The 14,554-nt window shown below is 49.2% G+C and overlaps 1 protein-coding gene across 1 annotated transcript in view; it reads left to right on the top strand.

Annotated features, from left to right (window-relative positions):
* The window catches only part of CFAP45 (cilia and flagella associated protein 45), a 29,794-nt gene extending 18,880 nt beyond the window's left edge, over window positions 1-10,914 (top strand). The window contains exons 8-12 of the mRNA XM_017503656.2: window positions 1,463-1,609; window positions 4,842-4,955; window positions 5,546-5,739; window positions 10,105-10,329; window positions 10,712-10,914. Coding sequence (XP_017359145.1) covers window positions 1,463-1,609; window positions 4,842-4,955; window positions 5,546-5,739; window positions 10,105-10,329; window positions 10,712-10,790 — 759 coding nt within the window. The 3' untranslated portion in view covers window positions 10,791-10,914. The remainder of the gene's footprint in view (window positions 1-1,462; window positions 1,610-4,841; window positions 4,956-5,545; window positions 5,740-10,104; window positions 10,330-10,711) is intronic.
* The last annotated feature ends 3,640 nt before the right edge of the window (window positions 10,915-14,554 follow it).

The following is a 14,554-nucleotide window of genomic DNA, read 5'->3' on the forward strand; positions in this document are numbered from 1 at the left end:
TCCCCTAATTCCAATGCCCCTTTGCACCTGAGAATGCGCTTGGCTCAGAAGTGGTCTGATCATTGAGAGCTGTTGAAGGCTCAGGGCTGGGAAAGGGAGGGGGATCCTTCCTTAAAAAGGACCTTGTTCACATTGGCACTCTGATCTCCATCACATGTTTCTCTGTGTCTAAGAACTTTTTTTTTCTCTCTCTCACATGCCACTCACTTTGTTCCCACCTTCCTTGCCTCATTTAGCAATAGTTTATTGAATATTTGGTATCTTCCTTGCATTGGACTACGTGTCATTGGGGAAGAGGGGATATGTGACATGATGCCCCTTGTCCTGTAGCTGGGGCAGAGCAACACATATGAAATGAGTGGGGACCTGCAAGGCAGCATATGATCACCTTGCAAGAGGCGTGGAACCATCTTAAGTGCAGAGGGAATTCAGAAATGGAGAGAGATATGAAAGTTGAGGCAATCAAGCAGGATTTCCAGAGCAGGTTGAAACTTTAATTCACGCAGAACATGTTTCAGGATTTTAGCCCTGGACATTATTATCTGTGTGGCTGATGGGCAAGTCATGTCAGTGCTAGGCCTTAGTTTCTTTATTGGAGCAAGAGAAATAACAAGGCCCACTTTTTTTTTTTTTTTTTTTTTTTTTTTTTTTTTTTTTTTTTTTTTTGAGACGGAGTTTCACTCATGTTACCCAGGCTGGAGTGCTATGGCACGATCTCGGCTTACCACAACCTCCACCTCCTGGAGTTCAAGTGATTCTCCTACCTCAGCCTCCTGAGTAGCTGGGATTACAGAAGCCTGCCACCAACCCAGCTAATTTTTTGTATTTTTAGTAGAGACGGGGTTTCTCCATGTTGGTTAGGTTGGCCTCGAACTCCTGACCTCAGGTGATCTGCCCACCTTGGCCTCCCAAAGTGCTGGGATTACAGGCATGAGCCACTGGTCCTGGCCAACAAGGCATACCTTGTAGAATTTTTTGAACATATTTAGGTATTAGAGATAGTCTACGTGCAGTGCTCAAATGGAAAATACTCATTTAGGGCAGTATTCATTATTTCAGTCGTCACCATTGAATGGAGAGTGAAAGTTGGGTTTAAATGGGAGAGGGAAATTGAAGGCAGGAGGAAGCACCATAAGCAAAGCCACAGGGGTAGGATTTAGCAAGACATGTGAGAGGCAATTGCGTGGAACTTTAAGAGCTTCTGCTTCCTGAAAGTATAGAGATCAACAGCATCAGGGGTTGCCACAAAGTCAAGTTGGATGAAGACTGTAAAGAAGTCATTTGGTTGAAGAGGGCAATGATGACCCTTGAAAAAGCAGCTTTAACAAAGGATAGTTGTGGACACTAGACTGCAGGCCATGCGTTTGTCCCCCGCCTCTGTCTGTCTCTCTGTATCCCTGGATGCCAGTGGCCTCTTGTCTTGCCTCTTTGTACTCTGAGGCTCTCTTACTTTTCCTGGCAGGACATGGAACGACGGCAGCAGCAAAAACTGAAGATGCAAGCTGAGATTAAGCGCATCAATGATGAAAACCAGAAACAGAAAGCAGAGCTGCTGGCTCAGGAGAAGCTGGCGGACCAGATGGTGATGGAGTTTACCAAGAAGAAGATGGTAGGGACTTGGTTTCTGGGACCTCTGGCTAGGAATGGAATGTCTGTCACAGGGAGAGGAAGAAGGCTTGAGAACCAAGGGGACTCCAGTGGAAGGCAACCACACCTTCATTCTAAGATGCACATCGTTGGTTCAAGGGCCTGGCTTCTTTGTCTCTTCATCTTAGCCAGTCCCCTTGTTCGTTAACAGAGACAGCCTAGAAAGGACATCCAAATTAGCTGTATCCTCATTAACACCTTTGATTAGAAGTTGGGATGAGGGCCATGTGCAGGCAGAAAAGAAAACTAAAACTATTGGTGAAAGTGAGGTTTTTGTAGATTTGTCATGACTTGGATAATCATACCCCTGATAATCATGAGTAGGCATTTCCATAAATTTCTTGTGCAAATGCCTATATTGGGCATCCTGTATTGGGTGCTGGACTCAGAAAATAGTCTTCCACCATCTCCCATCGAAGACCCTGTAGGACAGAGTAAATGCATGGTGGAGGAGAGAGCCCTGCCTGCAGATGGTTGCAGATGGGTGTAGCTCATGAATGTGTCAGCTCATTCTGGGGCAAAGATGAGTAAGAAAATGATTGGGGCCCACGGGGATTGGAGAGTAGAAAAAGGCTTTTAAGAGTGGTTTAGATAAAGTGAACATGGATTTATGTAAAAAGGAGGAAGTACTCAAGGTTGCAGGAACGTTATTAAATTCTTCATGTGTCGGTCTTGTCTGCCCTGCTGGTTTTGAAATTCTGTGATGACAGAAACACATTGCACTTCTCTATGCCTCTCTATAGTAGTGATTTTTAAAGAAGGGCAAGGGAAGGGTGTGAGTATAAATGAATGGCATATTTGGTACCCCTATATATTCTGAATGCAAACGAGGGGAAATGAAGCTCAGTGAAGCTCACTTATTGGCTTTAGTATTCTTTCTTTCTTTCTTTCTTTCTTTTTTTTAAGATGGGGGTTTCACCATGTTGGTCAGGCTGGTCTTGAACTCCCAACCTCAGGTGATCGGCCCGCCTTGGCCTCCAAAGTGCTTGGATTACAGTTGTGAGCCACCATGCCCCGCCTTTAGTATTCTTATTGGATGCTGGGGACACTCGATGCAAGCAATGGAGTGAGAATGCAGGGATGGATATAGATGGTTCCTACATGGTAACAATCACATAACTATCATGTTGTGAGCACCAAGTCTGTGCATAGGCTCTGTGCTAAGTGTTTTACATGTGTTATCTCCTTTAATCTTTACAATTATCCTGTGAAATAGTCATTGATGACTCAAAATATATTGGATGTTTCAATACGTGTCCAGTCAGTCTAGGCTGAAAATATCTAGAATAATGCTACACCATTGGAACTCAACCACTGTTTTTTTGAGTGAATGAAGGTGGTGGGGATAATGAGCTAATCCTGTGTAGGAGTTAGTGAACAGATTTTCTGGCTGCAGCAGAGAGTCTGTAGTGGTCATAATAAGAAATGAGGGTGGCGAGATACCGGAGAGCTAAGAGCAGTCATTGGGGGTGTCTTGGACCTTGAGCGGAGTTGGAAGGGTGAAATGATAAGGAGTCACCATGAATTTCTAAGTGAGAGGAGTATGTTTTGTCTTTATCATGGAAAGGACATTGTCAAGGCATAGCTGGGAGAGGCTGGAGACTGGCCACAGGATCAGTCACTTGGGCATGTCCACCATAAGTGTCTACATATATCACAAGCCCCTACTGACTTCACGGTGGTATCTATTTTTGCCAGAGCTAAAAGCAGAGCTTGGTTGTACAAGCACCCAGAGTTCTCTGTCCTGCTGTCTAAGGAAAGGTGTATAGAGGAAGTAGCTTGACAACAGCCCTGTGCAACTTACAGGGACAACTCACTGGGCCTCACAGAAGTCTGGGCAGGTAGAGTGAGGGCTAAGGAAGGTTCTTTTATTTTATTTTATTTTTTGTTTGTTTGTTTGTTTTTGTTTTTAGAGATGGAGTCTTGTTCTGTCACCAGGCTGGAGTGCAGTGGTGAGATCTTGGTTCACTGCAACCTCTGCCTCCCGGGTTCAAGCAATTCTCCTGCCTCAGCCTCCTGAGTATCTGGGACTATAGGTGCCCGCCACCACACCCAGCTAATTTTTGTATTTTTAGTAGAGACGGGGTTCCATCATGTTGGTCAGGATTGTCTTGATCTCTTGACCTCATGATCCACCTGCCTCGGCCTCCCATAGTTCTGGGATTGCAAGTGTGAACCACTGCGCTCGGCCAGGAAGGTTCTTTATAGAAAGGTTACATTTCCCCCCAACCTGTACCATTCATCTTACGATTGCTCAAGAATGGCAGCTGGGAAGCTGGGCTTGGAAAGCTTTTAAGGATCCGCTTGTTCTTTCAGAGAGGTGGAAAGGGAGCTAATTTTGATGGTTCATTCTTTAAGTATCTGCTAACCACTGTGGGACTGCCCAAAGCATGGTTGGCTCTTTGCCCAGGGAGTAATGAGATAACCTCTACCTGCTGCACTTTACAAGACGAGCAGAGAACCACAGTTGTTCCTTGACCCAGCAGCCTTGCAACTTGAAAATTGTCTGTGACATAGTGGAAGGAGTGTGAAAGCCAGGGTCAGGGTACCTGTGATCAAGTCTTATTAGGTAGTTTACTGCCTGTGCAATCTTGGGCAAGACCTCTGATCTCTCTGACCATCAGTTTTCTCATCTATAACATCTGTCTCATGAAATGTTGTGATGGCTCTCTAGGATAACACATAGGTGTGTTGTAAACTGTGAAGCATTTTACAAAGGCTGCTTTTATGTGCATGCATTGCTAAATTCATTTTACCCGATTTATTTATTTATTTATTTAGAGACAAGGTCTTTCCCTGTTGCCCAGGCTGGAATGCAGCAGTGCATTCATGATTCACTGCATCCTCGACCTCCCAGGTTCAAGCAATCCCCCTACCTCAGCTCCCCAAGTAGCTGGGACTGTAGGCACATGCCAACATGCCTGGCTAATTTTTAGATTTCTAGTAGAGACAGGGTCTTCCTCTGTTGCCTAGGCTGGTCTTGAACTCCTGGGCTCAAGCGGTCTTCCTGCCTCAGCCTCCCACAGTTCTGGGATTATAGGCATGAGCCACGGTGCCTGGCCTCATTTTGCCCTATTTTAAAAGGAGTCAGGAAGTGGTAGAGGAGCTGTTGGAAACTCTGTTGTAGGGATTTTGTTTCCCTCTGCAAGGCTGGGGCAATGGCAACTGTTCTACAAGGACTTTCCTTCCACCAGGCTCGAGAAGCAGAGTTTGAGGCTGAGCAGGAGAGAATCCGGAGGGAGAAAGAGAAGGAGATCGCCCGCCTGAGAGCCATGCAAGAGAAGGTCCAGGATTACCAGGCAGAACAGGTACCTGCTGCTTAGCCTCAACTTCCCTCTACCTCTCCCACTCCCTTGCCTAGCCATCCCTTTGACAGCTGTAGAATGGCCTTGAGGGTGGAGATGTGGAGGAAAGAATGCAAGTTACTAGACTTCCGTAGTCTTAGAAGGAAGAGGTGGGCCTGCCCCCAGGGCTTGTGTCAGCAGGGATTGGGCAGTGCAGTGTGTGCTTAAGGTCCAAGAGAAAGTGTTTCACTGCTCCATAAAGAACTTTCAGCCTCAATCAACCAATGAAATGTCTCACCAGGGGAAAGTGTGGTATCTCCATCATTAGCAGTTTTAAAAATTAGAAGCAATTTCAGGACTGGAGATGTCTGAGGTACAGGGAAAGAACTGGAATGAGTGGGTTGGAAGGACGAGATGACCCCTCAGGTTATCTTCTAACCCAAAAGTCTGATGACAGGATTCCACTTATCCTTTCCTAGAATAGCTGCCAGAGAAATTCATGGTGCTTTTCAAAGCAGACTGTCAGAGTCTATAAGTCGGGGTTTTCTTAAAGGCACTTGGTCTGTACCTCCGGCTATTTTGTGCCCTCACTGGTCCCCTGCCAACTTTCCCAGGATGCCTTGCGGGCCAAGCGCAACCAAGAGGTTGCAGACAGAGAGTGGCGCAGGAAGGAAAAGGAAAACGTGCAGAAGAAGATGGAAACAGAGGCCAAGCTGCGGAAAAGTCGGCTCGAACAGGTGGCTTTCAAGGAGCATGCTCTGGCTGTTCAGGTGCAGCGGGACCGGGATGAGTTCGAGAGGATTCTTCGGTAAGAGGGCCCTGGGGATCTTGGATTTCTTTCCTCGTATTGTAGCAGGGATGGTCCATATTGGATAGAGAGAAGCTTTCTGGCATGTTATCAGATGCTTGTCTATCTTGGCTGGGTTGGTGGGATCATTACAACTAGAGGGACGATTGAAGCTTTTTAAAAATCACTTGGGCCAAGCATTTTGTGATTAGAGAATTGGGAGCTAGCACCTGGAATTGCCTAAGGAATTGGTGATGACTGGGATTATTTACCCTGGAGCAGTAAAAGTATAAATAAAGGTAAAAATCTGTCCCTTCTGCTGCCCTCTGACCCATGGCCCCTTCAAATTAGGGATGAAACTGCAAGAAGAGAGGTTTAGGAAAGATAGAAGAACTCCAGACGCTAAGGATTGTGAGTCATTGGAGCAGGACTTTAACGGAGCTGTTTGCCATCCACTTGACAAATATGTATTAAGCACAGAAAATACAGGGCTCTGTGCTGGATGCCATGGAGGACATTAGAAATTAACAAAACACTGCTCCTGCCCATTCCACAGGAAAGGTATTAGACATTTGTGTTCGGATGGACCACACCTACATTAATCTACCTTTCTTCCTTGGTAGCTCTTTATCCTTTTATTTTTGTTTTCCCTTTTGGCTCAGTGCTAATTTCAACACATAAGTGGAAGCTAAGTGTTCACCTCTCTCAGTGTTCTGCTTCCTCCCGAAAGCAGTCAACAGTCAGTCACAGCTGCCGTTGGTTTCCCTCTCTGCTCTGTTTTCCGTCAGTCAGATCTGCCACCCCAGGCCTGGTCCCTGGGGGTGTTCTCCTGGTCTAACTGGGAATGACTCTCTTTTTGCTCTGGTTCAGACTCTACAACATCAGAATTTTTCAAAAGGAAACAAGCCAAGCAATGTTTGAATTGAGGGGATACAAAATGACAGACACTGTTCATATGTGGGCGACGGGGAGCCCGCCGGGGAGTCTCGGCCAGCGAGAGGGTCCCAGCCTGGAAGAGGGGGTGCGCAGAAGTAAAGAGAGACAGAAAGCTGGGGTCTGGAGGACTGAATAGGCAATGCCTATGCAGCAAGTTTATTTGTGTCCTGGGTTCCAATATATACCTTTAGATTATAAGGATTGACGTCAGTGCACATTATGTAAGCTATACAATAAGGGGAACAGAAAGTTGCAAAAAGCACAGAAAGTTGCAAAAAGCAAATGTCACCAGAGGGGGTACATAATCACGGGTTATAAAAGGTAAGCAGGTGATATACTTTATCATTGTTAACAGAACATGTGGTCACAAGGATAACAATCTAGAAATGTCACAGGCTAAGCCATAAATCTTTATCTGAGTATAGGAATGTTATCTGGTCCTCAAAAGGCTATACTTAACTTGGTAAACAGAGTCACAAAACCTACTCCTCAACAGGAACCGAAAAAGCACACACATCCATTACCCAGGGCCACTGTAGTCAGAAATAGAGGCTGACGTTATTCTTATTCTCTCCATTCCTACTTCCCCATAGCTCGACTGCCTCCAGCAGGAAACTGTGTCTGGGATCAAGCTCACGTACAGTGAGGCCCAACACTGGGGGGGCTTCACACGGGAGCGTTCCCCACATTCATATAATGACAGACAATGTTCAGATAAGTAAAGACTGAACAGTATAGCATCACTTTCTTGGTCCATATGCCCTCGATCCTTCCTCTTGGCAATGGCTAATTAGTCGCATGCCAGACCAGGCTACCCAGACCCCGAGCTACAGGCAGAGCAGGTCTTCAGGAGCCTCTGTCCTTACCAGAGCCAGATTTTTGGTCTTTTATTGGACTGTGGGCCCCAGCCTGTCCTCCCTGCTGTGATGCCCTTTGGCTCTGTAGCTTTCTCTGCCCCCAGGGTTGTGCCATGGTCACTGGATACCTAGTGAAGAAAGTACCTTCCTAAATACCCTCAAAGATTCTGCCCTTGAGCTACAGACTGCCTTCCAGATGTCTTCTCTCTCCCCGCTGGCCTCTCTGCCCTTGGACATCTGTGTTGCCGTTAACAGGCACTAATAAATATTAATGAAATGAAATTTAAGTCCTCCTTTTGCTGCCGACCCATTTGTCTTTCCTTTGCATCGTTTGCCCGAAGCATATGCACTAGCCAGTTATTAAAGCTAGACCAGCCTTTTTGGAGAAGCTCAGCTTCACCTGTTGTTGTAGGTTAGTATCTAGGCCTAGTGTCTCCAAGGCCATGTGACCACCATGGTAGTGTCTTCACTCAGGAGCATCTCTGCCACAGCCCAAATCCGACTTTTTCTGCTTCAAAAGCACAGCCTCCTGTATGGCCTCTATGTGGGCTCTGTTTCTGGACAGAGGGATGCCTGTAATTCTCAGCCTGTTGACTAAGCAGAGATGGCTGACCTTCCCTACCAAGTGTTTGTTTGTTATATTTTTTTGTTTTTGTTTTTGAGACGGAGTTTCGCTCTTGTTGCCAGGCTGGAGTGCAGTGGCATGATCTCAGCTCACTGCAACCTCTGCCTCCCGGGTTCAAGCAATTCTCCTGCCACAGCCTCCTGAGTAGCTGGGATTACAGGCACCTGCCACCACACTCAGCGAATTTTATATTTTTAGTAGAGACGGGGTTTCTCCATGTTGGTCAGGCTGGTCTTGAACTCTCAACCTCAGGTGATCCACCCGCCTCACCCTCCCAAAGTGCTGGGATTATAGGTGTGAGCCACCGTGCCTGGCCCCAGGTGGTTTTTAGAAATGTCTGAGAGCTTTTGAAAAATACTGATGACCAGGCTCCACTTTCCTAGATTGTGATTTAAATGGTCTGGGGTGAGGCCCATGCATAAGTATGTTTCCAAAGCTCTCAGGAGATTCTAAAATGCAGCTAGGCTCTGTGATCACTGCCCTAGCCCCATGTAATGACCAAGTTTTTCCTCATTTGGATTTTCAACTGCCTGGCACTGCCGAGGCTCTCTAGTGAGAGAGTCCCCCTTTCCCACACTTACCCCTTCACTCAGAAGAGGGTGGAACAGTGGAAAACTGTTCTAAATACAGGAAAACAATGGCAAGGCACAGAGGAGAGTCTTCTTGCTATCAGAGATGTGTCTGGGTCAGATTTTGGTCTCTAAATACAGAGGGCTGAGGACGCCAGCAGTTCTCTTTGGGTAAACTGGGAAGTCTGTAGAAGGCGTAACATTTTAGGAAATGTTTGCATGATGGAAAGAGTTGGTGGGAGTGGAGAGGATGCCCCATGTATGGTGGATCTTGGAAGAAAGCTAGAGGGAAATGAGGAAGCAAAGCAGTGTTGTAGGTACCTTTGGTGGGGGTATCGGTGACTCTAGGGTAGGAGAGCAGGTGAGAGATCCCTGCCTAAGATGATTGTACATTTCATTTTTTTACTTATGTTGAGAACAAAATTAGATGTTGGCTTAAGAAGGCGTATAACTGCATTTTTTCCTGAGATGTGAATGTGTTTCATTTGAGTGTTGTCTGAGCCTTTCTTGTTGTCGTTAGTGATTTTCTCCCTGATGTCAGGGTCCATGAAGTATTTTTGTGGAAGAGATTTCTAAAGGAAATTTGGAGAGATGGATCAGGAAGAGAACTGAGAGATATCAGGCTGAGCCCCTTCCTTCTTTTAGTAACCAGGATAGAGCAGCATGACACTTTACCACATCTTTTATGTTCCAAACATTGAGGGAGGGAGGGAGGGAAGGAAGGAAGGGAAGAAAGAAGGAAGGAAAGAAGGAAGGGAGGGAGGCGAAATCTCAGGACAAGCTGGAGAGGAGTTATGCATTGTTAGCAGGGAGGGGTAGAAACAGTAGCTCCCAGTGAAACCCTGGGTGTAAGGCTGGCTATGTAATTTTCAGTGCCCAGTGAAAATTGAGAATCTGTAGCTTGGGCAACATAGTAAGACTTCATCTCTACACATAATAAACAAAAAATTAGCTGGGTGTGGTGGCACTCTCTTGAGGTTCCAGCTACTCGGGAGGCCGAGGTGGGAGAATCGCTTGGGCCCAGCTGGCTGAGGCTGCAGTGGGCTGTGATAGCACCAGCCTGGGTGACAGAGCAAGGGAGTGTGGAGTTCAGAAATTATCAAGAATTTCAAAGCAGTGAAAGCAGAGCACCAAACCAAGCTGGGGGCCCTTCGAAGCCTGCCCATGACAGACAGTCACGAGACCCTGGAGCTAGTCCTGGCTGGGTGGGAGAAGGGGGCACGCACAGGCAACAGCTTTTGGGGCTGATCTTTGAATTACAAAAGGGGGCTGGAACTCAGGGGTCTGTGGTCTGTGAGGCATGTGTGCTGGAAGAGCCCACCCGGGAGGCTCCCCCACCACCTTTCCTGGCCTGGGCCAGCTCAGCTGAGTTCATTCTATTCCTGTTTCCCTCCCCCAGGGCTCAGAGAGAACAGATTGAGAAGGAGAGGCTGGAGGAGGAGAAAAAGGCCACGGGGCGCTTACAGCATGCCAACGAGCTGCGGCGCCAGGTGCGCGAGAACCAGCAGAAGCAGGTGCAGAACCGGATTGCCACCTTTGAGGAGGGCCGGCGCCTCAAAGAGGAGGCCCAGAAACGGCGTGAGCACATCGATGACATCAAGAGGAAAAAGCTTGAAGAGCTGAGGTGCGCTGGAATCTCCTCCTTCCACAGATCCTCTGCCCTTCCCCGAAGAGATGGCACCACGGGCCAGAAAGTGTGGGATTTGGGGGTGAAGGGGCCATGGCAGAGATGCTCAGGGAGAGGCCCTTCTCCCCACCCAGGGCTCATCCCTCCAAAGGGGGCTCCAGCAGAAAGTCCTGAGATGGGGTCTTCCCGGCTGTCTGGCAACTCCTTGGCAGGATGCCGGAGCCTTGACATGAATGAGTGTTTGGGAGGTGGATTGTGAGAGCAGGGTTGGGGGGGGTGCAGGCCCCCAGGTTCTATAAACCCCACCCAGAGCTGCCTCCTCCTGCCTCCTGTCTGGTCCAGCACCTTTCCTTATACCTGCCCTGCATTTCCCTGGCAGAGCCACTGGCCTTCCTGAGAAGTACTGCATTGAAGCTGAGCGCAAAGCTAACATCCTGCCAGCCACCTCCGTGAACTGACGGGAGCCTTCGTGGTCCCCAGGATGCCTTCGGGGGACAGATTCTGCCCAGGCTCTGGGTGTCCATAATTGCCGCTAATCTAGACATTTCATGGTTACAGATTAAATCGATTTGACTTCTCTCAGGAATAGCTTGGCTTTCTCGTGGGAATCTGGCTGCTACTGGGTACTGAAGTGGAGCAGAATAGGTTGTGGAGGACCCGAGTGTGGGTGGCATGGTGCTGAGGGTAAGGGAATGGGAAGATGCTCTTTTCTGATGGTTTCTCCTAAGCAAGGAGGTCCCTCTGTCCTGGTGTCTCCTGGCCTTTTGTGATCCCCTGGGATGTCAACTTTCAGAACAATCTTCTCTCTGCTCCGCCCCGACGCCCAGTTCAGAGGCATTTCAGGGCATTGAGGGTGAGCTACAGATGCCTCTCAGGGAGGGGCTGGGGCAAGGCTTGGCCAGGCAGAGCTGGTGAAGGAGGCACCAGGGCTGGGTGAGGCAGGGCTGTTACTGGGATCACACGCATGACTCAGATCACACCTGTGGAGGGGTGATGTTTGAACCTGGGGCTCACTCTGCCTGTCTCGGCTCTCTCCTGATGGAACCCTTTCAATTCCAGGCAGTGCTGCAACACAGACACTGGCCCATCCCCCACTGGAGCACACACAGAGCCCCGCACTCCCCACCCTGCCAGTCCAGTCCCCTCACCCAAACTCAGCCCCCTCCTGTGGCTGGGCTCTCCTCAGTCCACCTCACTCCCAGAGGTGGGGCTCCCAAGCCATTTTCATCTGTTTTTAACTTTTCTCTCTTTGCCCCAAACTATAATCATTCATTCACTTGTTCAGAAACTTACTGAGAGCCTACCACATGCCAGGCACATTCCAGGCACTCACTGAGCACAGCAGACCCAGCGGCCCCCTCAGAAGCCTCTCATTTGTGCCAGTCTGCTCCTGCTTTCTCCCCCGAGCTGCTCGGAATCATCTCTGCCTTTTTGGCCTCTCACCTGGTTGTCAGGTGCCCATTTGGGGCTGGAGTGCCAGCTTGTAGGGATGGAGGCACGTCCTGTTTTTGCATGCCAAGGGGAAAGGGCTTTCCTCCAGCTGCTGAGATGATGAGGTCCCTCTGCACCCCCAGTCTTGCCTTCCTCGATGGGCCCTGCGCTAGAGGAGGCGAGGAAGCTGCTGGGTGCGTCCTGGATGTTTACAACTCCAGGTTATGAGGGCCTCAGGCAAGAGTCCTCTTTTCATGGGACCCAGGGAGAGTCGCTAAGCTGTTTCCTGTGCTTTCTTTTCCTCAGGACAGCCAGGGATTCCCCAGGCGCCTTCTCCACCTTTCCCACCAGGAAAGATTCTTGCCCCGCCCCACCAGCTGTTTGGGAAAGAGGCTTTCCTAAAGCCTCGGCACCCCTACCGGCAACCCTCCTTCCCAGGGAAGCTGAGGCCTTCCTCTCTGCGGGTCTTGGGAAGATGTGGTACCCAGCCTCAGATGGCAGAGAAGACACAGCAGTGCCGCTGAGGATTCTGGGACTCATCTGCAGTTGGCACACTGGCAGAGGTTCTCTCTGAGCATCATCTGTTGCTCAGCTGATGCCTGCGGGGACCAGGAACCAAGGCTTTGCCTAGTCCAGGGGACCCTCTTTTTCAGGGAAGCCAGAAAGATCCTGGGTGCTTAGAGTTTTCCCAGGCTCACACCCAAGTCGTCCGTCTCAGGACTGAAAAAAATGGGCCACTGTGGAGAAAGGGCTGAGGAGAAAGGAGGTTCCACACCCACTGCTAACTTCTGAGCCCACTTAGAGAAACATGGGCTGACACCACAGGTTGAAAGTGAGGCCGGCATTTGACCAGAGCTACTGCTGGTAAAAATGTAGGTCTTTGGGTCCTGGACGATCCCAAGGCCTTACTAAAAGTGAGACTGTCTTGACTGAGCCTGGACGCAGGGCAGTTATAGGTTACACGAGTAAAGGCCGGGCTTTGAAGAGAGAACGTAGCCACTCTGAGCAAGTGAAGATGGTTTGGGAGAGAATCTCAGGGCTTTGCCCCAGGGTTGACCCTTCCACGCTCATTGGGAGTTCTCCATCTTGGAATTGGCCCACGAAGTGAAAGAGAGGTTCAGTTTCTTCTCTCAGGGTTCCTGAGAAGCCACACCCAGGCTTTCACGAGCTCTGAACTAGTCCGAACCAGTAAGACGTTAGTTCGAAGACGCGCGACACTCTTGAGAGCCAGGCAGGCAGTTGGGATCCGAGGCCAGTCAACTGCCTCTGGGCATCTTTTAAAAACCCTCTACCAATCTCCTTCAGGAATGGCAGTGGGGATAATTACAGAGAAATCTCCCGGCTTCAAGTGGGGGCTGGTGGGGTTAGGCTGTGTGATCGTGGTGGCAGACCCAGCAGGACACTGTGTGAGCTGAGCCTGCAGAGTAAGGCTAGGGCCTGGAGACAAAGGAAGCAGAAAATGGGCATTCTTTTGAGGACTCTAGTGGGTTCCTAGGCTCAGTCTTGCTGCTAGAGGTTGGACCTTCTGTGGCGGTGCTTTCTGCTGAGGTTTCAGCTTTCCCCTTCCCATGCTCAGAGGCAGAGATGGTCAGCTCTGTGTACCCATCTAAGCCACGGAATCAGCGCAGGGCTGTGTGAAAGCCTGTAAGGGACAAGTAGGAAGGACAGTTTGCCGCACTGTCTTTGTTAACATAAAGCCTTTTTTCTTGTGCCCACGCTATTATTGACATTGTTATATGGATATCTGATCTTTTTATATGTATTTTTTACATTATTTTGTGTCTAAAGGTACATGTTAGCTTCTTGAAGATTTCCCAGCCCCCTGTCTTCTGCCTTGGGGGGTCTTCCAGCCCTTACAATGTCAGACCCAACTAGTCCACTCTAGAGAATCTGGGTGTTGGGCTCCCTGCTGGGGCACTGAGTCAGATCTGCGGGCAGCTGCCTCCCAGGCACGTGCCTCTGGCTCCTGGCTGAGCTCTATGCCCTACCTGTCTACATGTGCCTGCTGCCCACACCATGTTCTGCTGTGGCTCGGAGGTGGCCTCAGTACTTTTGCACCAGCTGCAGAAGGAGCTCCAGCTGGATGTGACTCAGCAGCTGCCCTGGTAGCTAAGCCATGCTGTCTCTGATTCAGTGGGGTGCTGGGATGTCCTTTACTACTCCTGAAAGCCTAAGCACCCCCACCTGTGACTCGAATCACAGCTGGACATTACTTGGTCTCAGTAAAAGCGTCTGGATTAGGGTCAGATGAAAGGGGCTGAGACAGTTCAAAGACAGACAAGGCTTTCAGGGTGAGGAAGAGTGACCGCGGTTTAGGTGTTGGTGGAAGGAGACGCTGGAGCCTCAGACAAGAAGTCTGGATTTGTGGGCTATGGAGGCTCAGGGACAGTGAGCTCCTCACTCTGTTTCTCCCTCTCTCTCCTCCTAACTGCTGTGTCTGCAAAGAGTGGGAGCTGGCGGTGAACTGTGAAAGAAACAGATGGCTCCCTCCAGACCATAGGTCTCTTCCCGTCCTGGACTGCTGCCTACGGCAACCTGCCTCCCCTACCAGACTCTGAGATATGTCAGGGGAAATCATGCCAAGGTTACCTGGAAGGTCCTCATTTCCGACATCGTAGAGTTATTCTTGATTTGTCTGGCTTTAAATAGCTCAGACCTTCCCTCTCTCCTGGCTCCCAAACCTCACATCCCTCCCAGTTGGGACATTCTCCTTGAGGTGCAAGCTCCGTGTTTCTTTTTGCATTCTCCCCCATGTCCTCTTAAGAGAGGGGTCGTCATCAACTCAATGCCC

The sequence above is a fragment of the Cebus imitator genome, unplaced genomic scaffold (genome assembly GCF_001604975.1).
Source record: "Cebus imitator isolate Cc_AM_T3 unplaced genomic scaffold, Cebus_imitator-1.0 Scaffold313, whole genome shotgun sequence".
In the NCBI taxonomy this organism is placed as follows: Eukaryota; Metazoa; Chordata; class Mammalia; order Primates; family Cebidae; genus Cebus; species Cebus imitator.